Source organism: Lepisosteus oculatus, chromosome 1 (genome assembly GCF_040954835.1).
Source record: "Lepisosteus oculatus isolate fLepOcu1 chromosome 1, fLepOcu1.hap2, whole genome shotgun sequence".
Taxonomy (NCBI): domain Eukaryota; kingdom Metazoa; phylum Chordata; class Actinopteri; order Semionotiformes; family Lepisosteidae; genus Lepisosteus; species Lepisosteus oculatus.
In genome coordinates, this window is record NC_090696.1 from 75269302 (window position 1) to 75294888 (window position 25587).

At 41.9% G+C, this 25587-nt stretch overlaps 1 protein-coding gene and 1 pseudogene across 1 annotated transcript; one reads left to right on the plus strand and one right to left on the minus strand.

Annotated features, from left to right (window-relative positions):
- Positions 1-1604: 1604 nt before the first annotated feature.
- Positions 1605-24009, plus strand: LOC102690591 (organic cation/carnitine transporter 2-like). The gene is made up of 10 exons (XM_006630094.3): positions 1605-2429; positions 6292-6395; positions 6868-7022; positions 7698-7869; positions 8628-8769; positions 11752-11852; positions 13362-13576; positions 14411-14593; positions 17124-17259; positions 21832-24009. The coding sequence occupies exons 1-10, from the start codon at positions 2070-2072 to the stop codon at positions 21941-21943; spliced, it is 1680 nt and encodes a 559-aa protein (XP_006630157.3). The 5' UTR covers positions 1605-2069; the 3' UTR covers positions 21944-24009.
- LOC138241458 (U4 spliceosomal RNA) lies at positions 12626-12758 on the minus strand (annotated as a pseudogene).
- Positions 24010-25587: the final 1578 nt, after the last annotated feature.

Below are 25587 nucleotides of genomic sequence, written 5' to 3' on the forward strand. Positions count from 1 at the left end.
GATGTAAAGCCAGAAATCAATATAAATCATGTCAGACATTTTTCCCATCTTTAATGTGACCTTGCAACCATCACAATTCAAGAGAGAGACACATACGGTAGATAATTATTAGGGAAAATAATTGCAATTAAAAAACCTACAATAAGGGTGTGTAGACTTTTTATATCCACTGTATCTATAACATGGTTTCCAAGAATGTTCTTAAGGTGTTGGCCGTTTAGAGAGAACTCAAAAACAATGGCGATTGAAGAGACCTGACTTTGAGCCCATGGGAACGGACGGCCCCCGCACTGCCTACTTCATTTACTTTTAAAAAAAAAAAATGTCGGATTTGAACACACCCAGCATCCAGTACAATCCCTTGTCCAAGCGCAGTGAAGACAAAGATGACATTCCACACGCCCGTTCCGGGACATATGAGCTGTGCGCTTGTCCTCTCTGCTACCACCCGGAAAACGGTCCCGAAGTATACAGCCCAAGACACCAGGCTTCGTAACAGCCTCTTCCTTCAGGCAGTAAGACTGCTCAACAGCCAACCACAGCAGACGCCTGCAACTCCTGTACTCTCGGGACACAGACTGTACGGAGAGCGCTAAATAACCTCCTATCCTTGTGTTACTTTCGCGCAATCTGTCAAGTGTATTGTAATTTGCAATTGTGTCATTTATTGTATCCTAATTTTTTTCGTTAATCTAATCCCTATAAATTCCTGTCCTTCTGCTCCTATCCGTTTTAACGAGCTCACGGACAATGCCGAGAACTCCGCTGTATGCTGTCCTGTTCCTGCATTGATAAATAAACCTCGATCGATTGATTGACACCTCATTTAAAACGGTTCCCTTTTTATGGGTGTTAATTATGCAAAAATGAATAGTATGATTTTCTGTTGATTTTCTAACAGTTATATTCCCTATACAGCCTGCTTTTGTTAAAAAAAATCAGAGAAACGGAAGAAATTAATGTTTTCCGGGGGGAAGAAGAGTCTTTTCAAATACTAGTATTGTTTTAATACTGCTAATGCCCGTGTTGGCAGGCCATGACTGGTGCCACCTCCAGAGCTGCCCTGAACGAGTCTTTGCAAGCAGAACAGACAGGCTGAGGGGAGGCGCTCCTGATAAAGAGTTTGGAAACCAGACGGGAACGTCTTGATACCATGAAGTTCATTACTGAAAGATAAAGCGCTACTACACTGCTCCCTTTTTTGTGCTTCAGGGATTTTATTTTTAATTTTAAAGCATGTTTCTACAAAGGAGAGTAATGAAACAACGTTCAACAACAGGAAGCTGTAAAGGTTAAAAAACAGTCAGCTTGGAGTAAATATATGTATGATGGTTCAAATCTATGGTACTGGTAATAAGTCAGACTGGAAGCGTACATAAAATCACCGACTCTCTTCCTAAAAATCGAAATGATTTTTAGTTCTCATCATCCCAGTGGCAGGAGTGAAGCAATGTCTCTGCACCCCCTCTGCATCTCTCAAAAACGTGCGCAGACTTACAAATAAAACGTTTAAAAAACACCCCTACACTGTATATCAACATGATGATGATGATGATGATGGTGATGATGATATAGTGCACATACAGTACAGTACCTTGTTTAGCAATCGTGTGTGGCGCCATGTTTAGTTTTCAGATCTGTTTCATAAGTTTCTTCTCTGGTGACTAATGCAGAGGCGTGTTCAATAAAATTATGCGCCGAATTTCCTTGGACCTGAGTGAGTCTGGACTACAGGGCAGCCAGCTCAGCTGAGAGTGTACGGGCATTGATAGAAAAGGAGGAATTTCTTCAGCATTCCCCGACCCCAATACTTCAAACTTGTTTAATTGCAAATATTGTAAAGATCGGAGAGGAAGAAAGTAACGGGGGGGAAACTGTTTAGCCAATAAATGTACTTCGGCTTTTGTCGTAAAACAGGATAATTAGGTGTGCTTTGCGCCTCGGGTAAGGTACTTGATATTTTATTTCAAGCCTTGCATCGCTTGAAGAAGAAGATACAGCATCGTTTTCCTTTTGGAGTTTTCCGTTTGTTTAGTTTAGTTGTTTTTTTTATTATTATTTCAACGGCCATGAGAGACTATGACGAAATCACTTCTTTCCTGGGGGAATGGGGTCCCTTCCAGAAGAGCGTGTTCATCCTGCTCAGCCTCAGCACGGTCCCAAACGGTTACGCCGGGCTGGCCATGGTGTTCATCTCGGACACCCCGCCGCACCACTGCACGGTGGCCCCCAGCAACGGCACCCCCGTGGTCGTGGACCTGAACCGGTCCCTGCCGGTGGAATCGGTGAACGGAGAGCTGCGCTACAGCAGGTGCTCTCGCTACAAAGTGCCCGGCGGCCCCGGAGCGGGTATAGGAAACAACACTGAAGGCTGCATTGACGGCTGGGAGTTCAGCACAGAAAGATACACCTCCACTATAGTGACAGAGGTGAGACTGGCGATTTATTTTTTACTGCGCCTTCTGGATCGCTTGCGGGATTTACCGCTGCCCTGCTTGGTTAGAGGTCAAGAGATTTCGGCTAAACCATGGGTACTCTTTTGTTTCCTTCTCGTTGATCTGTTGTTCGTTTTCTCCTGGTCCGTGTTATAATTCCGTTATGTTTATTTTTTATTTTTTTTTGTGTGTGTTGACGTTGTTATGTCTTTTTTGTATGAAGCCCATTGGGGCTGCTAAAAAAACACACACACACGCACACGCACAACCACGGATGTTGACGCAGACGCGTTTTTTGATTGCCAGTATTTCGGATTTATCGCGCACGTTTCAAACATAAAGGAAAGGTTGTGTTAAATTAATTTGAATGTCATACGTGTTATGTTATCACACATTCACGAGCAGAAAGTTTTCTTTTTTTTTCCCGCAGTGAAATTGTATTGAATAGATGTCAAATCTGAAAAAATATCTGTCATTACATCACAGGAGGTAATGCTGTGTGGCAAAATAGGTCTAATTACGGGTTATACTTGCCAAGTTTCAAATAAATTATACACGACTCATCAGGAAGAACGTGTTTATAGGCTAGACAAATGTGTTAGGTTGTCACCTACTGTAAGTTGAAGCATGAGCGCATTTTTCTTTTGATATTTGAATTGTCCGTAATTGGCAATTCACTAGGGCACAGATTTTAATAATCGAATGAAAATATTTTCTATCCCTGCCTTAGCTGTGAGGTTTTTTAATATATACGCTCTAGAAGCAGAATGACAGAGGGGTTTGTGTGGAATTACAGCGCGTAATTACAAGAGGTGTTCGTGTTGCCTTCCTGGAATTGCGTAGATGACCCCCTGTCATTCTGTGAGTAAGTTTTATTTTTATACTTCATCTGTCTTCATGGTATGGGGTAATGGCCTTTTCACTTTCTGGGCAACAGAATTTTCCCCCACTTCCTCCTTCAGGCCTTATACAGTATGAGGAACAGACCTGTTAAAATGGGAAGCATTTGACATATGATAATAATAATAATAATAATAATAATAATTGCTTACACTTATATAGCGCTTTTCTGGACACTCCACTCAAAGCGCTTTACAGGTAATGGGGACTCCCTCCACCACCACCAGTGTGCAGCATCCACCTGGATAAAACACTTTCTGATCTTCTAACCTTGCTGAGGAAATTTCACCTTCCACCAGATGGCCATTGTAAAGGCACGTTACTGTAAATCAAAGCCATGACATGTTATTCCCAGGTCTATTAGTGATGTGCTTGTAGAGTACATGGAGTAGCATTCAAACATCAATACGTTTTCAACTTCAGCAACAATGTTTAGGCAAAGGGCTGATTAACCCATTCGTGTTCGTATATTTAAAAATGCCTTTTCCAAAGCATATTTTAAGCCTTTTTTGTTCTTCCAGTGGATCGAAAATCGTGACGTTACGCTTAATAAAGCTAAGCCAAGATTCAAAGGCCCCAATAAAACAGATGCAAATTTCAGCAGCAGTAATTAAAATGCAATTTCCATAAGCCATAAAGGACATGTGGTATGTTATCAGGCAAATTGCTCTTTTGGAACGGCAGGAACCTCCTCTGTGTCGGCGTGACCAGTGTGGCCAAGGCCACTGCAAGGATTCGATCACAGAAGCTGAAGGCCAAGGAAGGGATGGTCCCCTATGCCAAAAGGCAGGGCCTCCTGCTGTTGTAGAATTCAAACCATGAAAGTCCCAAGGGGTATGACATCATCGGTATTGAGCTCTGTCCTGAAAAAGTATTTTACTTCGGTGTACTCCAGATATGATATACACATATCAGACTAGTGACAGGTGTCAGTCTATCAGTCAGCCCTGAAAGAGCTTTTGACCAAAATTAGGAGGAGAAACTGAAAAAGAAATAGCAATTAGACTCACTTGTGGTAAGATGAAGTTGGGGGTGTGGCGGTATGTGAATTAAGAGGTGGAGAAATCTGATGACGTTCATCCTGATAGTATTGCAGATAATTTGTGTCATTAAATATAGGTTGGGAAAAGAGAAAGGTTCTGTCTTAGAAATCGTAATAGTTCAGTTCATTTTATTTGTCATATGCACAAGGGCAATGAAGTGCTTATTTGCATGTTTGCTCCAAAACAAATATATTAAAGGAATCACCAAAAAAATAAACACAGAGCAGCAGCAGCAGCAACAACAAGTTAAATAACATACAACAAAAGCCAGACAAACAGTGTGAGAAAAAAACACATCAGTGTGAGCCAGGGGTAGGGGTGGAGTTCAGTAATCAGTGGTCATTAAAAATCCCAGGGTGCTTCTCGAAAAGAGTAGGGGTGTAACCCAGGTGTCCTGGCCAAATTTCCCATTGGCCCTTACCAATCATGGCCTCCTAATAATCCCCTTCTATGAATTGGCTACATTACTCTGCTGTCCTCCCCACTGAGAGCTGGTGTGTGGTGAGCGTTCTGGCGCACTATGGCTGCCGTCGCATCATCCAGGTGGATGCTGCACATTGGTGGTGGTGGAGGGGATCCCCATTACCTGTAAAGCGCTTTGAGTGGAGTGTCCAGAAAAGCGCTATATAAGTGTAAGCAATTATTATTATTATTATTAATCTGGCAGCTGATGGGAAGTTGGTGCCTTGTGCTTTAATTGTACCATATTAGTAACATTTGCTGTAGTCTCTGCCATAGCTAATTATTTTGCATAATTGCTAACATTTTGTGTTGTGTCATGACACTCACTGGGTGTAGCATGAGACGGAAAAACAGCTGAGTGATAAATATTATTAGTAAGGACTAATTAAATCAAATGAGACAGTTTTTTCCCAGGTCCCAGATGCACCCTTGTCTGATCCATTTTCTCAAGAGAGCTCTTCAGATCACAGGATAAAGTGGTAGGTTGGGCAGTGACTTCAGAGTCATCACTGGGCAGTCAGAAGGCCACAAAGGTGGGAATTTCTTTTGAATTTAGTTTCCTTCATGCTGGTCATCACTAATTCGTTCCCTGCTTGGCCCTCCATTTATCCTGTCTGGAGAAGGATGCATAGCCGATGCCTGCAGCAGTGATTGCTGCTGCCCTGTCAAAATGACTGTGATCTGTGTGCCGCCATCTTGGGCAGGGGGGAAAAGCTTCAGAAAAAAGTCGGTGTCCATGTCCCTCAGGAACTCAGCCCCTTGAGGCTTGACAGTGGTTACTGCTGGTATCTTTTTTATATTTTTAAAATTACTGAGATATTCTCCTTAATCTAGCCTCTTCACAACATGGGTCAAGTAAGGGAGCGGTGGAAAACATCCTGTCTTTTGTTCTTGCCTTCCCAGCTCTTACAATTGCGGAACATTAAAAAAATTCAGATTATTTGCATCTTTTTATCCTTCATCAGGATGGCATTTAGTGTTCGGGTATCCATGTCTGGAGAAACTTAGTTGAGCCATGTTTTATGTAAGCAGGAGAAAGGTGTTCCAGAACATTTTTGTTTTACAAAAATAGGCTGTGGTAAAGAAATCGTGAGGGTGTGTTTCAAAAAAATGAAAATGAGCACGGTTGTAACTCGTGAATGATTTATTGTAATTCTGTATCCCATGCAGTTGTGAAAGGGAATTTTAAATAGACAGTTGTCAATGAGTAAATTTACCCTTTCATTATACACCTGTCTCAATAATACATTTCTCATGATTCCCTCAGTTACAATACGCTGGCTGTTTTCCTTACCATGTATCAGGACGCGTTTCTGCTTTAGTTACATGAAACGTGACGTCAAGCGTGAACCCGGTCTGTTTAGAAATGGGTGAAATAGCTCCTCAGAGGGAGGTGTAATTGGTTCCGTGTGTTTTGAGTTTTGTGTGTTCTGGGTTTTTGCTCCCGCCAGTGGAATCTAGTGTGTGAAGAGGGCTGGAAGGTGCCATTCAGTCTCTCCGTCTTCTTCATGGGGGTGTTGATGGGCTCCTTCATGTCCGGCCAAATCTCAGACAGGTGCGTCTGCAGCAAATCACTGGAGGTGATACTCTTCCCTGGTGAAGGCTAATGTGGTTTAAGTGATCACATGTGCAGAATCTGCATTATTCTGCTTGACTGATTGATTGTCTGTAAACACAGTTAGGCAACATCAGACATCCCCCCATCCGTAAATCTTCTTTTCAGAAGTGCAAAGAACATAAAATTTATATCCACAACCAACCCAACCAAACACCTTTGCTCTGACAGAGAGAAAAAAAACAAATTATCTGTATTTTTATTGGTTGAAAAAAAAGTCTGTTTTATGAGTCTTTACCTTTTCTGTTGAAGATTGGACAACTGCAGAAACTTTGATTTGACTGTTTAAAAAATAGGCTTCAGTTGCATATGTTGTAGACGGACTGTGGAGTTTTCCTTTGAGTTACATTCCTAGTCCAAGCCCTCACAGCTGCATGCTTCTGTAAATGTTTCTGTGTATCTTCTTTTTCAGGTATGGCAGGAAAGTCATTCTCTTCATCACCATGGCGTTGCAGACTGTGTTCAGTCTGATACAAATCGCCTCCACCAGCTGGGAGATGTTCTGCATTCTCTTCTTCATTGTTGGAATCGGACAGATTTCTAATTACGTTGCGGCTTTTGTCTTAGGTATATTGGGCTCTGGGAGGGGGCTTCGGCTACGAGGTTGTTTTTTCTGCAGTTTGAGTTCATAATAAACTCCCTCTTGATTGTGGTTCTGCATTTCATTAAAAATAACAGCAAAATCTTGCATGTGATACATAATCCTGCAACCTGCAACAGATGAGTAGACACAGATCTCCTTGGTTTTGGTGGGATGCCTTAAAGATCCTCTTCTGCTGATATCCAGAATAATGCTGAGGTAGGAGTGTGTAGCTCTTCCAAGGAAAATGGACTTGTGAAAACCAAGAGACAAAATGTTGCTGAATTAGTATTAACTCTGCAAATAATTGATTTTCTGTTGCTGTTAAAGCTCCGAATGTTTTTCGGGCAACAATGGGAAAAAAATATGAGAAAACTGACCAGGTTCTCAGTGCAAATATTGACTCACCAGTGCAACACTTAGGGACACTCCAGTCTGAGCAAACATTTCTGCTGCAGCATTCCAGGGGACAGTGCACAGCCTCTTCACATGTAGCTACAGTCAGCCAGACGAGCCTGTCGAGCACGAACTCTGTCCGGCCCTGCGCCCGCTGTCTGTGGCTCAGCGCGGCCAGTACTGGACTGAATATATGGGCCATGACAATAGGTGGAAGGTGAGATCACAGGGTGTTGGGCAACGGTTGTGTTCGTTTTCTGCCTCAGGTACGGAGCTCCTGGGCAAGTCGGCACGCATCGCCTTCTCCACTGTCGGGGTGTGTGTGTTCTATGGGCTGGGGTACGCCATTCTGCCCCTGTGTGCGTACTTCATCAGGAGCTGGAAGGCCCTCCTCTTCGCCCTCGCCCTGCCTGGATTTCTCTACATACCGCTCTGGTGGTGAGTGCAGCAGGCCCTCCCTCTCCCTGAGCGGTGTCTGCAGCGCACCCCAGCTCTCGCCAATGACGGGATTCCTTCCCAGCATGCTTTGCTCAGGCAGCCCTTTCCTGCGTTTCCTAAGCCTCCGCCAAATCGGGTTGTAAGCCAAAAAAATACCAAATCTTTACTCATGTAATGCAGATGCAAAACTTGTTGGGCTTTTTCTGTATCTCTTGTGTTATCAGGTATTGGATAGTATCCACCTCCTAAGCGCCTTATACCAATGATCAAACAAATACAAAAAGAGTCTTCGGCAGTTGCTGAGGCTGAGCTACGAGACTCGCGGTTTCGCCATCCTCGGTATTGAATCGAGGCATTGAAAGGGCTACCAAAAACGTGTATTTCCAAACAATATCAACAGCAACCAACAGCATTGTCTTTAATGATGACTTATTTTTTGTGGGTACAGGCGTCGGGGCAGGCTTTTGAAAGGTTTATGCATCAGCAAGCCAGAGCAGATTTAGTGAACGACTGCTTTCAGAATCAGTATTTGTAATTGCATTTCAGATGGTCATGCATTATTTTGAATGATTTTTTTTTTAGTTCAGCTGCATACATACGGTATGTTTTGTGTCCGTTTTTTATGTGTCTCAGCATTATTCTCTCAGTCGGACCTGTACTAATCTTGCTACATTAAAAAAAAAAAAGTTTTTGTTAAAAATTAAACCAAGTGGTGAACCGTTTCCCATTTATGTCCCGTTTGGCTGTTTGGCCCACAGGCTCATTCCGGAATCTCCAAGATGGCTGCTGGCTCAGGGCCGGATTAAGGAAGCAGAAGCCATCATCCGATCCGCTGCCAAGAAAAACAGCGTCACGCCTCCGGAGGTTATATTTAAGGCGGAGGACTCCATCAGACTCATGGTAATTAATGCCTGTTGCATTCAGAAGCGTGGTCACTAGGGGGACATGTGAGGGACTGTAAATGTCCAACGTTCTTTATAGTGGACTTTGGGTATGTAGTGCTGCAGATCTGTCTTAAGTGCGTTATTTCTTTTTGCTGTTTAATTGTGTTACACCACACAGAGGAATGTGGTGTACAATTACACTTATCCTTGTTACCCACAGACTGTGAAACTTCCATGACACAAAAATGTTCCCAGACATGTTACCCAGTTAGCTGAAGCCAGTTGAGCTCGGATGAAAAATGCAGGGCACAGATTGCGAGAGGCCGTGCTTTAACGCGCACTCAGTAGGATTAAAATTTGCCATCCAACATCTTACAAGTGAAAGTTTAATTGAATTTTTTTTAAACGAAATCAAAAGATGAAAAGGTACTCATGTAAAAATGATCTTTAACTCTACGTAGACTGAGCATCAAAAGAAACCTGGTAATGAACTGTAGCAAAGTCACAATGTCATTACTGTGAAAATGACTATGTCGTGATACAGGTCTATTCGTTGTGCCAGTTAACATTTATTATCGACAGGACTGATCGACAGGGGGTTCACCACCACTGGAAGTAAAAGGTTGCAGATTCTGTCCCGTTCTGCTCAGAGAGCCTTCGATGCCACTTGTCCTCCCAGCTCCTCCACAGCTGTTCAATGGGGTTCAAGCCCAGAGAGCAGGGCAGCGTCTGTGGCATACCCTTGTTGGAGAAATTTTCCTGCTTCCCTGTAAAAGACAGTGAGGAGTCCATCTCAGAAGTTAAAAGAAGTTATTATTTCATGCACATGGGAGCAAAACACACAGACATGCTCGGTGCATTTTCCTCCAAGCGATTTAACTAGAACAGTCCTTAAATATTGTTCTGTTATCTCTCCCGCTTTCCTGTGCTGATCAGATTGGCAGCATTCCGGGATCACGTTCCTCTTCCTCTTCCCTCTTTGCCAACCATAACTTCTTTTTACCGCAATTGGTTACTTAGTTTCATACATAACCCAGTGTAGAATTACATAGTGGCCCTTGTGTCCAGCGTTCTCCCGTTCCAGTTCAGAGCAGCTCTGTATGCCACCTAATAAAACACTGCAGCGTCAGGAGGGAAAGTGTGTGCAAAGCTCACAGAGACCCTGTCCACACCCGCCATACAGTACATGTTACATGAGCAGCGCCAGGCCGTACAGGCCATCCTGTGGGGCCAGGAGGGGCAGGACGTGAGGTCTCAGGGCTGACCGGGATCAGAGTAGCACCTTCTTGTCACGGACGTCCAAAGGGGCTAACTGTGCGGAGTAGGAGAGCGGAAAAAGACCCATATGCGTAGCGGCGAGACGGGAAAAAGGCCCGGGCTCATAGTGCAAAGAGTTCAGGAAAGCCGTATAGAAACCTATGCCCTCAGGGAGCGGACATGGGGCGTCCTGGTGCTAGGCGGGTCTCAGGACATCCGAACGTCAATGCTGAGCGAGGACCGAGTGCAAGACCCGGAAATATATAGCCCAAGGGAAAGAGTGGGACAGGAAGGACAGCAGACCGGAAACTAGGGACAGGACAGAGAAGGAGCGCCCTCTGGCTGCAGAGGGCGTGACACTTCTAGGCCGATCGCCACCAATGGCTACAAGCGGAGCTCTGTATGGATTAGACACCCCTGCCCAGACCAGCACACTGGGACCCTCTCATCTAGGGACCCTTCGCCCATCAGAGGGGTCTCCTCTGTGGGCGACTGCACCCGAGGCGATTTAGTGCAGCCTCCGGCATGCCGAAGGCGCGAAGGGATCGATGACTTGATGAGCGAGGCACCCTCGTCCCTTTCTGTGTTTTTCACCTGCGGCCGTCACCAGGTTTGACACGGCGATTGACTGCTCGTGCTACCCAAAGTCAAAGCTATCGTGGTCAGTCGCGCATGACCAGTTCATCGAAATGACACCAAAGACAATTAATCAATGTGCACATTTGTTATCCTTTGTCTTCAAAGATGAATGCATAGTGAAAATGTATTTTGACACTCGGTGCTTGCATGGGAAAAAGTGAAAATGTAGCCATGACTATGAAGTAAGGGAACTGCAAGAAGTGAAGGGAACTGTGAGCAAACTGCAGCTCCACATCACACAGATGTTTGTGTCCTCTTTTAAATAGCTAGTTACCTGATTATTTCTCTGATTACCCCCTCCATGGATAGTAAAGAGTAACTAATTAGGCTGTTACATCCAAAAGAGTTACAGACTCTGGTCATCTATCTAAAACTGGCATGATCATGTGTTGTATATTGGTAACTGTTTAAACTAAATATAAATTATATTAAAACCCTGCATTAGTTATTTTTTTAAATAACTGCTGAGCACAGGGCATAGTTGGGACATGGTTAAGGCTAACCTGGCAACAATTATTATTATTATCATCATTTTTAATTATTCTTGTTGTTGTTGTTGTTGTTCTTATTGTTATTATCACGATCATAGGTTTTGGTGAATTGTGCGACAGCGTACTGTACTGCCACAGCAAGAGAAAACAGTCTCATTTAGGCAAGAGTGGGTTGAGCTATGTCATGTGTTGTAGGGGTACAGTTTCAGCAGAGGGCACTCTTTCCTCTGAGCTGAAGCTCCATACAGTGTGACCTTTCCTGGATTTGGGTATCCTTGAGTAGAAGTTAGAAGACCTCTTTCATTAAGTCCTTGTTTCGGGGTAGAAGAAAACTTGCAATTGGGAGGAAATCTTTTCTGCAGGGGTGGAAAGAAAGGGGTGTGTAAGAGCACACGGCCTCACTGGTAGCTCTAAACACTCATCATCATGCAGAAGAACTAAAACCACAACCTTCTTCAAATCCTGTTGGAGTCATGTTTTTGTATGGGAATTACAGCAAGCAGATCCCAAAGTCTGTTGTCACATGTCGGCCAAATGTCATTTCATTTATATTCTGGGTTTAGAATAATGTAGTAATTGTAATACACATTTCTTAAAATCTTAATTTCTAGCGACAGAATGACACAGAGGTGAACCAGCACTCATATACGTACTTTGATCTCGTTAAAACAACTGACATGAGGAATATAACCATTCTCAATATCCTGATCTGGTAAGTCAAGTCTGTTTCAGATGACTTAATATATACATCATTTTTGGATCAAATAAAACATGATCATAAGATTTTTAAAAATGCACTTTATGTGCTATCATTTTTAGGGGGAAATGTTTCTAATTTTCCATGTTTTTTATAAAGCCACCGATGTTTAACTGTGTATTTTTCTTGAACAGCAGGCATATACGTTATTGTTAGCATGTCGGTTCTGTGTGATTTTTGTATTTAACGGTTTTGTTTTTCCCCAAACAAATGCTGCTAGAGAGTTTTTAAACTCATCCTGAACCAACATCTAAATGAATCATTACTATAACAGCTGTTATCAAGAAAGTAGTAAAAAGAAACATTCAAGAATCTGCAGTGTCATTGTAGCACATCTCACAGTTGAGGGAAGGCTCTTCTCTGATGGCCGTGTGACTATGAAACAATTAATAGTAACACTTTACTTGAATGAGACTGAGAAACCCTGTCATAACTCTTACATAAACACAACACGACATTACAACAGCATTTAGAAACACTTGTGCAAATGACATGGCACACGAATATTCATGAAGGTAGATGAGAATGAAGGATGACACAACGAAGATGTTTCTATAATAGCACTTAAAAGTGCCGTTGGGTTAATTATCTGTTACGGAATTTTTGCCGAGTAGGAAAAGACACTGCCTTGGATGACCACAAGGTGGAGCACTTTCCTCTGCTTTACTGGTAAAAGGCAAAAGACTTAGACTGGAGATAGATACTTTCTTGATCCCGTGAGGTGCAACAGCAGCTTAGCACAGTCAGCACAGCACAGTGTAACGAAACGATACAAGAGGATATGAAGAGAAAGTTTTCAGCTAGCAATAATCCTGCCTCGGCCAAACCTCACAGGCTACGATACTGCCACTGTACAGAGCAGAGTATCAGTAGCCCCACCCCCAACTCTCTCCCACACGGGCGCTCACCTCCAGTCCGGTGCAGTGTTTGGAGTGACTGGTGGTTCTGGTGCTGACAGAATTACAAATACTGACCCAGAGAGAAATCTAAACGGAGAGGTCAACTACAGGAGGGAACAACCACACAAAGACATCAGGCATGCATGCAGCCACACGTGTACAGCAGCAATTAGTCTGTTCCCAGCAGCCCCTCTGGAGCTTAAGCTGAGAAATGAATATCCTGTCAGTGTAGGTGCAGCTCAGTAATGGTAGTCCTAGTGTATTCATGTGAAATATTCTTTTCTATTTGGATTTTGTGCCTGTTGTTTTATCGTAGTGTGTAGGGGGTTTATGAAAGAGTTATGACGATGAGTTTTAGTCTCTTTCAAGCGGCATGTTTCCCAATTATCTTTGGTATTTCAGTCAAAGAATCTCATACGTTTAAAAGAAGGTTCCTTGCAGTAACTGTATATTAAGTTTGAATGCCTGTTTTGAATCCTTATCGGTTTTATTGAAGATGCAATTTTGATATTGTTAAAGAAAATACAGGATCTTTTGAAAGAATCCTGTTTTTGTCCATTTTCAGGTTTGTCATAACAATCAGCTACTTTGGGCTGTCGTTGAACACCCCCAATATGAATGGGGATCCCTACATCAACTGCTTTGCCTCCGCGGCCATGGAGATTGTGGCCTACGTCGCAGCCTGGCTGTTGCTAAGGGTTGCCCCACGACGCACGATCATTTCAAGTACTCTTCTGTCCGGTGGCACCTTACTCCTGCTCATCCAGCTGGTTCCCTCCAGTAAGGTTTTACTTGGTCTCCGTGTGTCACTGAACCTCTCCAGCCCCACAGATCCTACAAACGAAATGCAGCTGTCGAGCGTATGGGTGTGGCCTGCACAGGAACGTTAACAGCCCCTGCTCGCTCGGGGCTTGATCTGGATTTGCGCAGGTGGCTTCAAGTGGTGGCTTAGCCTATGGGGATGTGACATTTGTTTCTTCTCTCCGACCTCCCTCAGCTCAGATCTGATGTGGGTCTTGACAATCGCATGTGCGTGGTGTGTGTTGAATTACAGGGCTGGAAATGGTGGATAGTCATGTCTAATCTCGCGCTCCAGTTGGGGGTTTCTGTCAGGGCAGCTAACAGTGGGTTAAAATGTTTAGCAATAACTATGCAGTATGAGATGTATGTCTATTAAAAAAAGGTAACAGCGATAAAGTAATTATTACAAAGGTCCGTATTTTTCTAATTCTGAGGGGAAAAGCCTCCTTTTAAAAAAACAGAAAAGGAGTTATGAAGAAAGGGGTGTTTCTTAGCCGTTCATTCAGTACTTTATTCCATATTCATTTCTGATACAAATTTTTTGGGGAAGTACTGGAAAATAGCGCTGCCCAGACTGTGTTTAAACACACACGTCTAAAGTTGTGTCAGTTTACAACTCAACAAGTGAAATATCACACCGAAATTTCAGCGTTCTTCTTCTTCTGTGTCAAGATTCTTTTAAGATCTTTAAGTCAGAAGTGTTAGGCAGTACAATCATTCTCTCTTGACAACGCAATGATTTTCAGCGTGATGGAGTGCTCGCTCACTTCAGGACGTGCGATGTAAGCAGTCCGTGGATGTGTTTTTCCCCAGATCTCGGCATTCTCGCCAGTGTCCTGGCAATGGTTGGGAAATTTGGGATCACGGCGGCGTTTTCGGTGATTTATGTGTCGGCGGTGGAGCTCTTTCCCACGGTAGTGCGGAGCATGGGAGTGGGAATCTGTTCCATGGCATCCAAGATCGGCAGCATGATCTCTCCCTTTTTCGCCTACATGGGTAAGTGCCAGCTCCCTGCTCACCTGGGGAGCATTAAACTGGGAGCTCCGCCGCCGAGGAATTCCGAGTATTTCAGTCCAGTCCGGCAAACGACACTGTGTGAGGGGAGTAGGAGGTCTTGAATTGTTTTAATTCCTCGGCCGGCGGAGGAGTGTAGAGCCCTTAGAGACGAATTCCTCACTCCTCCTGACAGCGAAGATTAACTTCTGCACCTCTCAGCCGGCTGTTGTGGCAAAGTCAAAAGCGTCAGTGCATGGTTCTCTTTTTCATGTACGTCTGCGAAATCGGAGGAAGATTCCTGGTCCATTTCAGTCGCCAAGGCGGGGCTAAGCTGATGCATCAAATCAACACTGAGTACAAATCAGAACCATAAATTATGAGAGTGATTTGGCTTTAGGCCCAGTCAGTGGGAGGTATTCTACTCCAACTATGTAGTGATCCGTATATATAGTAAATATAATGATATACAGTATATACCACTCATATGGTATATTGTATATTGGATGGGAGAGGCACAGTGGCTCAGCGTTTAGCATTGCTGTCTCACAGTGCTGGGGCTCTGGGTGCAATTCCAGACTTGTGGTGCTATCTACAGAGATTTGTGGTGCTTGCCAGATTTGTAATGGATAGTACCTGACGATAAGCATGCATCAAACAGGATACACAAGTAACAGATGACCGGAAATATTTGGGTGAAATTGACTATTGACAGAGCTATAGGCAACAACTTGTAAGTACTTGGCCAGTCGAAGACATTTTCCTGTATACGGTATAATTAAAATGGAAGCAGCTATTACAAAATATTTAAACCTCCCTTGACACACGAGATTTATGCCTGGGTGGAGGAGCACGGATATAAATGTATTTATACTTTGTGACTGAAACATGTCTGATTCCGATTCAAACCTTTTGAAATTGTTTAGGTGCTCAGGTAGGGCTACAGTTACTGAGTTTCTAGGGAGTGCAATAAAAGTCTATCCCTTAATTTTACGAGATAGAGCATTTGAGAACAAGTTCTCTTTTACAATGACAACCTAGAGACCAGGTATAGAGGGCCAGGTATATACTAGAAGAACAGGAGTGAAGAGCCTTAGGTGACATCTGCAATGTTCGACTCTCGGTACAATCATCAGGCCCAGATCCCACACTCCTGCCTAATACAGTGTGTGCACTTCTGTCTGAACTAGTACTGTAGCTCCGCAGGGTTTTCCTGACCGGTGTGCAGTGAAGGCTTGTGTGCATGGTTTCAGCTTGACTTACTGCAACAAAATAATTTACAGGTGCATTCAAGTGTTTGTGCTGGAATTGATACCTGCCATTTCATATCAGGAATTTTAATGATTTGACTGTTAAACTGAATTGTCATTGTTGTAACCTTATGAGTAAGAAAAAGTCAAATGTTTTTTTTTATTAATCAACCATTCATGTTCACACTTTCAGCTAGACATACATCAGGGACTTGTTTTTCTTTTTATATGTGACTCAGATCAGGGAGTGGTGACAAGCCTTCTCACTCAATTTTCTGGCATATATAATCTATCTTTTTCATGACAAAACTGTGATACAATAATGAAACGCATAAATGCTGGCAATACAAACAAGAACTTCAGTTCAAGGTACAGTAAATACCTTAAATAAGTACAATATACTCCTTCCTTGAATATGACAATGTGGTATGTGTTTATACTGTATATTAAAATTTTGTTTTCTCAAAGTCTTGTGTAAAGTTCCTTCTAAAGCCAGTATTTACCTTTATTGTTTCCAAAATAAATTCTTTGGAGCGTGACAGTGGTGTACTCAGCGGAAAAAAAGGATAAAATGTAACAGGGTACTTGGCATTCAGATGAATTCACCTTCAAGGTATTAAATATCCGTTATTTTTTAGATAAGACATGCAGGACATGTGAGTTACAACATGTCGGCTTTGTCTTTTCACATCAAAGTTCCTAACTTAGCTGGTCTGTAACACGAGACCTTTTTAACCACCATAAAAGAGTGCTTACTATTTGTCCTTGGTTTTACCCCAGTGGTTTGTGGCAAAGAATGACATAGTTCAAACAGTGTCAAGGAAAGAAGATAAGATGTTAGTAGATAATCATGTGTTTCTTTCAAAGGTAATTTATCTGTTTCATTTCACAGTGAGAGGCTGGATGACTGATTCATTTTTAAACATTAAAACTGAGTGTACTTGAGATGTTATATTTTTAAAACTGCACCGGCCTAAAATTTACTTTTTTTGTCTGCAAATCTTGCTGTTTATTCTCATTGCAGTGTTCAGTGTTTCTGTGTTATTGGCCCTTTCTTTGCAATAAAACATAAATATCATTGAAGAGACACACTGCAAAGACACGGCTGATTTTCTGAAGTATCAGCAAAGGTGGTTGAGACTCTTTATTCTTTTAGTCTGAGACTAAATTAATGTCTTGTTTAGAAAATATAGACAAAAACAGTGTTTCAATAAATTGTATGCATTTTGAAGAACTGCATTATGTATGCATTTAAATGATTCTTTACTGCTTGTGTTTTTTAGGAGCATATAACCAAGTCCTGCCATATATATTGATGGGAATCCTTACAGTCTCCGCGGGCCTTCTGAGTCTTCTGCTGCCCGAAACAAGAGGCACCGATCTCCCAGAGGACCTCACTCAAGTGCAGAAGATTGTCTGGTCTGTTTCATAATACTCTCCCAGAACCCTTTACAAAGATTTTCTAAAAGTTTAAAGTTGACTATTCCTTCAAATAGTCCGAAGCTACATTTCCGAGATGTACCTTTGAGCAGTTATTTCATATGAGCATTCTTCCTTAATAATCTCACATATTGAAACTTTTAGGATTGCCTTCAGAAAAAAAAAGATTTTCCAACCCGACAATTCCCCCTCAGATGACTTAAGGCTGCCTCTTGTGTTTCATTGGTGGCTGTAGAAATTCATTGTGTTCTGATGTCTTAGTGAAGCTTGGACAAAGGTCTGAAAAAGGAAAATGTTTAAAAGATTATTAAGCTATTTCAGTTAAATTTGATTGTTTTTATCACTTGTGCACAACACAAAGATGCCTTCTGCATTATGTAGTTCACCAGGTTTTTATCAGCTACCTCTGAACCTAACCCTAACCCTTGTGCTTTCCAGATTACTGGTACTGTAAATTAACACCTATTGTATCATGACAATTGATTTCTATGTTACAATTTGCAACACTTTGCAGTTTCTTGGAAACATGTCAATGTCATTTGACATTATCCTGAAATCTTAATATTCATTTTGTACCAGCACTGTTTTCTTAAAGACCTGTGCAACATGTTGTCTTCAGACTTTGCTAGAAGGGATACTCACACATGGGTTACCATCTCCACTGATAGCAAAGTGTTTGTTTGACATCTGTCTTTCACACAATTCCATCATCATGCATCCTGTCCTTTTCACTTAAAAGCCTGCCTTCCTTGGGTTGTTCTGCATGGTCTCCCTTGCCTTGTTTTGGCTTTTGAATGATGCAGGAAAGCAGGACAGGAGGCTAAAAAGCCACCAGGTCAAAGTGTCTCATTAGCCATCTGTCAGATTGGTGTTCATCACTTTCATCCTGGGTTCCCTAAAGTTGCATTCGTCAAACATGTGAGACAATAGATCTAGCAAGCTAAGAGCTGGGTGTGTTAGTACCTGGAAGGCATCATATATCCTGTCCCTGTCCTTCTCCAGTCGCTGTTCTGTACTTTAATTCCTTTTGTCCTCAATATCACTGTCTCCACCTCGGAGCAGGCAGATACCTGCCCTGCCTGACACGTGAGAATACCGCCAGCATAATCTTTGCTTTGAGTGATTTATTCTGGATAAGTGTTTTATTAGATAAGGGAACTTAGACGTTAAGAAAAAAACCTGCAAAGCCACTCCTATTTTGCCATAATATATTCCAAAGAAGCTGTTTTCCAGAAGGTCTGAAACATTTTTAATACTTGACATCTGTTCAAGATTGAAATAATAATTCCACAAACGGCGCAGTGGCTCTTCGTTCAAGCTGTCTGGGAGTCCCTTCTTGGCCCTGTAATTGCGTACCGCAAGGGCTCCACCACCAGAATAGAGAAAATACGTAGGAAGGTAATTCAGTGCAAGGAGTGCTTTGTTGCCTGCCCTCATTAATGTTGCTTACGGGGCAAATTAAATAAGAGCTTTTGCAAAGCCTTACAACCTTACACTTTCCGAACTTCTGGGATCTTTCTGAATCTGTGGTGAAGGATTTGGCCGAGCAGCTTTCCTGCAGCATCGTCCTGACATTGCACCAGCTGCTTTGCTTGTGACACCATATGCCATCCAGCGCAAGCAGCCCTTCATGGAGTGCAGCGGACGCTGGCAGACCGTTTATATGCCAGTCCAGTATTACACACCGTCGCCAGCACTCGCCTGGATGCCGCTGGTTATCTTCCCTCACCTGCCACTCCGAGATCCTAGAGAACACCGAACTGGACCTCGCGTTTCGAGCTGGCGTGAGCGAGGAAGGAAGAGATCGAGTATATGTGTAGTAGACGTGGAGAAGTGGAGAACAGGAACATCTTCAATGTAAAATGAAACGCGCGTGCAACCAGTGACCATGTGGCATTGCAGGAGCCCATTCACTGAGGTAGTTCTGAAGAGACAGGTTGAGTTGGCACTTCTCTCAGTGACTTATTGGCAACCGGCTTAGAGACATGGCAGATTGGCTCCTCCCATTTGTAACCTGCATCACATGTATTACAGCCAGTTTGTCATTTGTTTTAGGAAGTGAAATCTTACCTGCTTTATAATCACCCTGATTCAAACCAACCATGCCAGCCAACACACGTAGTTTTCTGGAAATTTCCATTGGGATAAGCACAAGGTTACGGTGGAGATTACAAGGTTACACTCAGCATGGTTCTGAGTTCACTGAGCCGGTTAAGATGTTTGCTTGCAAGTGAGCTTGCCTTCAGTCAAGACGGGAGTCTCGTCTAGTTTGTGGTCCTGTCTTGTGTCCTGTGATGGACCGGTGTCCTGTCCGCAGTGTGGTTCTGTCTTGTGTCCTGTCCGGGGTGTGTCCTGTCTTGTGTCATGTGATGGACTGGTGTCCTGTCCGGGGTGTGTCCTGACCTGTGTCCTGTGATGGATTGGTGTCCTGTCCAGGGTGTGGTCCTGTCTTGTGCCCTGTGATGGACTGCTGTCCTGTCCGCAGTGTGTCTGCTTTTTACGCAATGACCTATTCAGCCATTTCCAAGACTGTTTAACCCAAATGGCGTCACTGTTTTTCACAACTTAACATCTGCTTGCCTTTCACTTAAAAATATACCTGGCATATTTCTTTTATCAGCTCTCCACAACATTTCTAAAAACCTGTCTTCCAGGACTAGTCATATATGTAAGAGTTTACACCAAAGTGCTCCTGCCTGCCTAGCCACACTCTCAGTTTTCAATTTCACATAGCCCCATTGTGAGAAGAGTCTATTCATAGCACTCAATTTAAAATCATGGGAGCTTTTCTGTGTTGTACTGTGTACCGTTAACATAAAGAACTGTTTATTCCGTTTCACTTCAAAGCTGTGCCTGCCAGTGAAGAACACATCTAGTCCTCACAAACTCTGAAGACTCAATGTGTTGTTGCTTTCTTATGATCTCTAGCATTTTACTATTGTAACTCTGACAGGATCACCTTACATGCATCCAAGACCAAAGCTCGGATTGTAGCTGGTGGTTAAGAGAAATATTAATACTGGCTGACAAATCTGTCTTCAGGCACAAGTCCCAGCTAATAAAGACCCCAAAAGGGGAAAGACAGCACTTCACTGGCCTGTTGGATGGCAACGTTCATAGCAGTGTGGAGAGGCCCAACAGCTCATGCTAGGGGCAGCGGGAGAGCGTTTCATTCAGAACAGAAACACCCCGTAGTAGGGAATCAAAGATAAAGTAAATCATCTGCAATCTCAGCTTCGCTTCACATACAGGAACAGCCATCTCTTTGTAGCAGAATGAGCTGCATACACGTGATGGTGAGGAAGAACAGTCGGACACAAGATTGATTTCTTAAATGTATTCATTCACGCAACCAATTTGCAAACAAGGCCCAGACAATGGATATCTGAAATAACCCTATGTTTTCACGAGGCTCTTTTACTCCGTTAAGTGGATCATGAGCATCCACTAAACATGTCTGGGTTGAAGTAGATCCAAAGAAAAGTTTGGGGCAGATTCTCACCTGGGACATTATGCTCAGTGACCGAACCCCATCACGGTGAAAGCATAAAGAATGATTGTTCTTTCGGATCAATCCGAGATAAAAGCCTTGTTATTTTTTGCGTTAGTGATATTTACTATTCCAATGCAATATTAAAGATAGAATAGTCAAAATGAGAAAGACTTTCACTTTTATGGGTTTAATGGGCATTCATCAAATAAATGTATATGAAATATCCAGTATTTACAAAACATCTATTTGTTGTATCTGTGCATTAATGTTTAGAAATTTCCTGTCTATTGCGATGTGTGTAAAAAGAGAACTATCCTCAATTAGTAATAGTGAATGGATTGGTGAACTGGGCAAAAATCAGCCTGTATTGAACCCGACATGAACGAATGGTTGTTATCCTTGCTGTTGCTGTCTGCAGGCTATTACAGTAGTTATGTCTTTTCTCCATGTGTATTTACTGTGCATTTAACTTAATCATGAGATATTGTGAAGCACAGGAAATACTGAAAAAGACCAATATTGAAATATTGATTTCCATTATAATCTAACACAAATCATAGATTGGAACTCGTAGTCCTTGTTGTTCTATATTACAGCATATTTTATTATCTTCTTCAGGGTACATACATCACAGAGAAATTGTTTTTCACTCTATCTTGTATAACCAAGGAACACCAACACCACAGAATAAAACTAGGGGATCTGCTTTAGTTATTGCTGTATAGGTTTCATACTGTAGATGTTCTATTAATCATCAATGTACTGTAAATTCTCAATTCTAAAGCATATTAAAAAAACATCCTTGGATATTCAATAGGGTTAGTATGAACACTAATATGTATCTTTAGATTCCTTATTAACATTGTGCAGAAATTCAGTTTGTGCTACATTGATCAGTAATAGGATATGATATGTGTTAAAACCTTGTTCATGCTGTTAGGAGTGTTACGAAGATCTGATAACTTTTTGTTTGCCAATCAATCATTGAGTATATTATAATTTGCATGTGTGAACGCTAATATTTAATTTATTCATTGATTAATCTGTTTGTTTTACAGCTGCTGCAGCAGAAGAGACCCAACTTCTGGCCTCGTTTTAAAAGATTCATATAAGATAAACCACAAAAGAGCTTCAGCTCAGATTAATTCTTTACAGTCAACTAGCTGTTAAACTATTTAAACCATTCAAATACTAGTTGTCTAAGAATCACATCCTTTCTTACCTGAATAACTCCATTTACTTGAAATCCATTGATATTCTTTTCTTCTTGCAATTAGCCTGATCTACTATAGCTAAAGATCGGTGATGGACACATTTGTGTTTTAATTCATTACATGATGGTAAATTCTTGGTATGGGGTTTCTAACGGTCTGGAGCAAAGGATGCATCTTTTAGCCTGAAGGCAGGCAGTAAGAATTCAGGCCACAACACTAGCAGATTGTGATCTGAGGCTCCCAGGAGGCAGCACACAAGCTGGCTGAACAGGGGGAATTTGTCCCCATCACTACATTTAAAACCCCAGCACAGGCTGCATGCTTCTAGGTTAATGTTGAAGTCAAGTGAGGCCTACGTTCTCCAGATATAAGAAGTCCCTCTGTGTATATTTCTGGATTTTAACATGAAAAACTAAGGAGTGTTTTGGTGTGTATTGTGTAAATGCCATCTGATTTTCCTGTGGAGCTTAGACACACATGTTCCCTGGTTCCCACATGTTCAGTGTTGGCATGATTTTTTGTGAAGGCTGTCAATATTCACATCAGTCAAAAAGTGAGTGAATAATGCTGATAACTTATTTCATTACATCAACAGCATCTGTACAATAAGTCATATGCGACTTTTTTGCATTTAAACTGGCATTTTATAGTTTGTGCTTTCAAAACAAAGTACAAAAGTGTGACTAATAGCTGAACCGTGTTGCATTATAAATATAGATCTCTTACTCAGGCTCTGTCAAAATTTCAAAATGTTTCAGTGTAAGAATTTGGGAAAAAATAACATTTCTCGAATGAGGACCAGATCACAGTGAGAAAGTATACAATATTAAAGAACTGGAGAGCAGGAGGATGAGAATCTATTTTTATTGAATGTACAGTATTTCAGCTATAAATGTTTGGTTGACACAAGCCTTTTCCTGTCTCATTTGTGATAGCCTGATGTCTGTTTAATGGGTTCCTGCCAACATATATATACTGTATACTGTACAGTAAAACCACTGTCGTAACCTGCATGTGTTCAGAGCTCCTTAGCGTTGTGGCTAGTGTGCCATCACACTTTCCCCTTCACAAAACCTCCGCATCTGTTCCTGATTTATCATTTCTTCCTTACTTTGTTTTTTACTTTGTACTTTACGGTTTTTACTTTTTAACTTTACTTTGTGGGCTTTTTACATATTGTAACACACTTTTAGATTATTTCTTAGGACTTATCTTGAATAAAGTTTACTTCAGAGTTGTATTTAACCACAAATTTAACTCTTTGAAGTGACAATTATCTCTAAATATTTTATTATTAATAATAATATTTCTTTATTAGTCCTATACAGTTTCTTGCATTAGGTTTACCCCGGCTTACCCCAGCTTTTCTCCATGGAGACACAGACACACAGACAGGGAGAGAAGCCTGGGGTCAGAGCGCAGGGTCTGCCATTGTACAGCACCCCTGGAGCAGTTGGGGTTCAGGGCCTTGCTCAGGGGCCCAACGGAGTAGGATTCCTCTGCCGGTCACAGGATTTGAACCGGCAACCTTCCAGTCACAGGCACAGATCCTGAGCCACAGAGCCACCGCTCCCCTTTATAGATTCTTGTAAGTAAATGTTGGAACTTTATACTTTACAAAAGATACGGATGCTGTCGATTCAGTCCAGAGAAGATGTGGAAGTACATTTCTATATAACCAAGAACAGAAGGAGGTTCCTTACCCCATGGGCTGTGGAAGACAGGATCAAACTACCTATGGTATCAAAACTGATCATTGGCTCTTTTTTTAAATCACTGAATGAGATGCTTGGATCCATTAACTACTAAGTACCAAATGTACTTTTTTTACAAAATATATTTCACTGCATCTGTAATTTCTACAGTTCTGTATAATTGATTCTATCTGAAGGTGCAGTTAAGTTTGCAAGACAAGAATGTCCACTGGTTTTTAAAATATGCGCAACAGTCAACTTTTGGAGTGCCGCGTATCTTGCGTCCTTTTAACATTTTTATTTTCAAAATAAAAAAATGTTTCGGTAACTGAGTCTTCTGTATATTTCAAGGGCAGGTTTGCAGTATAATGTGATGGATGGCAGTGAACTAAAGAGTTTACACTAAAGAGGGTGTAAATCATTGATAGGCCTTTTTTCTTAACTTTAAAATTTCCCAGAGGCTTTAGCGAAGGGACACTGACATAGTGATCAGAAGAGCAGTAGTGTTCCCCTATTATCACATACGAACGAATCAGTGGTATAGTTCAGAATTTGAACATGCACCATAATGCACAACATTATTTGCACACTTCAAATCATTGACACTAAAGTGGGCATGAACAAGCTATGGTCTAAGAGATACTTTACCTCCTGTCTGAACAGAGGGCAATGTACCTGTAATAGTTGTGAAAGCAACAGGTTCACGTTGAACCTGTCCATTCACTCCAGTTGCGAAATACAAAATTATTTCTAGGGTGATTATGTTGATTCAGCACAGCACATGAAAAAACTCAACTTATCTGTGGCAAACTCTACAAATGTTATCTGGGGAGACTTTTTAGAAGGACCCCATTTTGGAAAGCACTGCACTAAAGACCTGGATTTACACAGCCAGTCTCTGAACAGTGAAAGGCTTGCATGTCGTTGAAATCTTTTTTTTCCAGATTTCAGAAAGTTTTCAACTCTACTGATTGAGATACAGTAATATGTTAACGCACATTCCTTTATTAATGGTGGTAGGAGGCAAACTTTAAAGTACAAAACTATGAAAAAAGAAAACTGGATTTTATAAAAGATTGACAAAGTTTTTTATGGGAAACTACAAATACTCAGTATTAAGAGTAATTCATTATTTGTCATTCAGTTATGTAAAATAAGATAGGGAAACTATGCACTGAAGGCCCTAGGTCATGCAAAGAGTTTGGTAATCATTTATAGAATGCACACTGTGTACAAGGCCTATACTGTAACTCACATTTTCAACTGTGGTAGCTGCAGCAAATTGCTGGACACTTTAATCCTATAAGAAAGAGTAACATTATTGTTGAGCAGCACTTCATTCTCCATGCTGAATAACTTGTCTGAATTCCAGATAACAACAACAGGAATACGGAAAATAAAACTGTATAATAAAAATATAATTTTATAACTTTAGATGGATGAATTAATAAATGTCAAGAATATGTTCCTGCATGTACCCTCAACTTGGTGGGCAGTGTGAACGATCTGGTTGACTGAAATCCCTGTAACTCAGGTACAGTGTGGAGCGCTCGGATCATCCTGCGACTATTTCCCAATATTCCTGAATGGATTGCATTATTACCTGCTCGATTATCAATGCCTTTTTAATATGTTTTGCCGTTTTATTGTCTTGATACAGTTGGCAATCATTTGTTTTTTTGCGTAGCTCCCTGTGTGCAGCCTGTTATTCTGAGAACAGCCGAAGCAAAATATCCAACCCCAGCTTTTTTCATAAAAAAACGGCCGAGGAGCAAGAACAGGCGGCTGTCGTCGGTACGGCTTTGAGCTCGGAGATCGCTGGCAAAGCCAAGGGTGTAAGTCTGTAAACGCGCCCCTAGTCCCGTCCTGTCGGTCAGGAGGTCGGGAGACCATTCAGCCGATAACA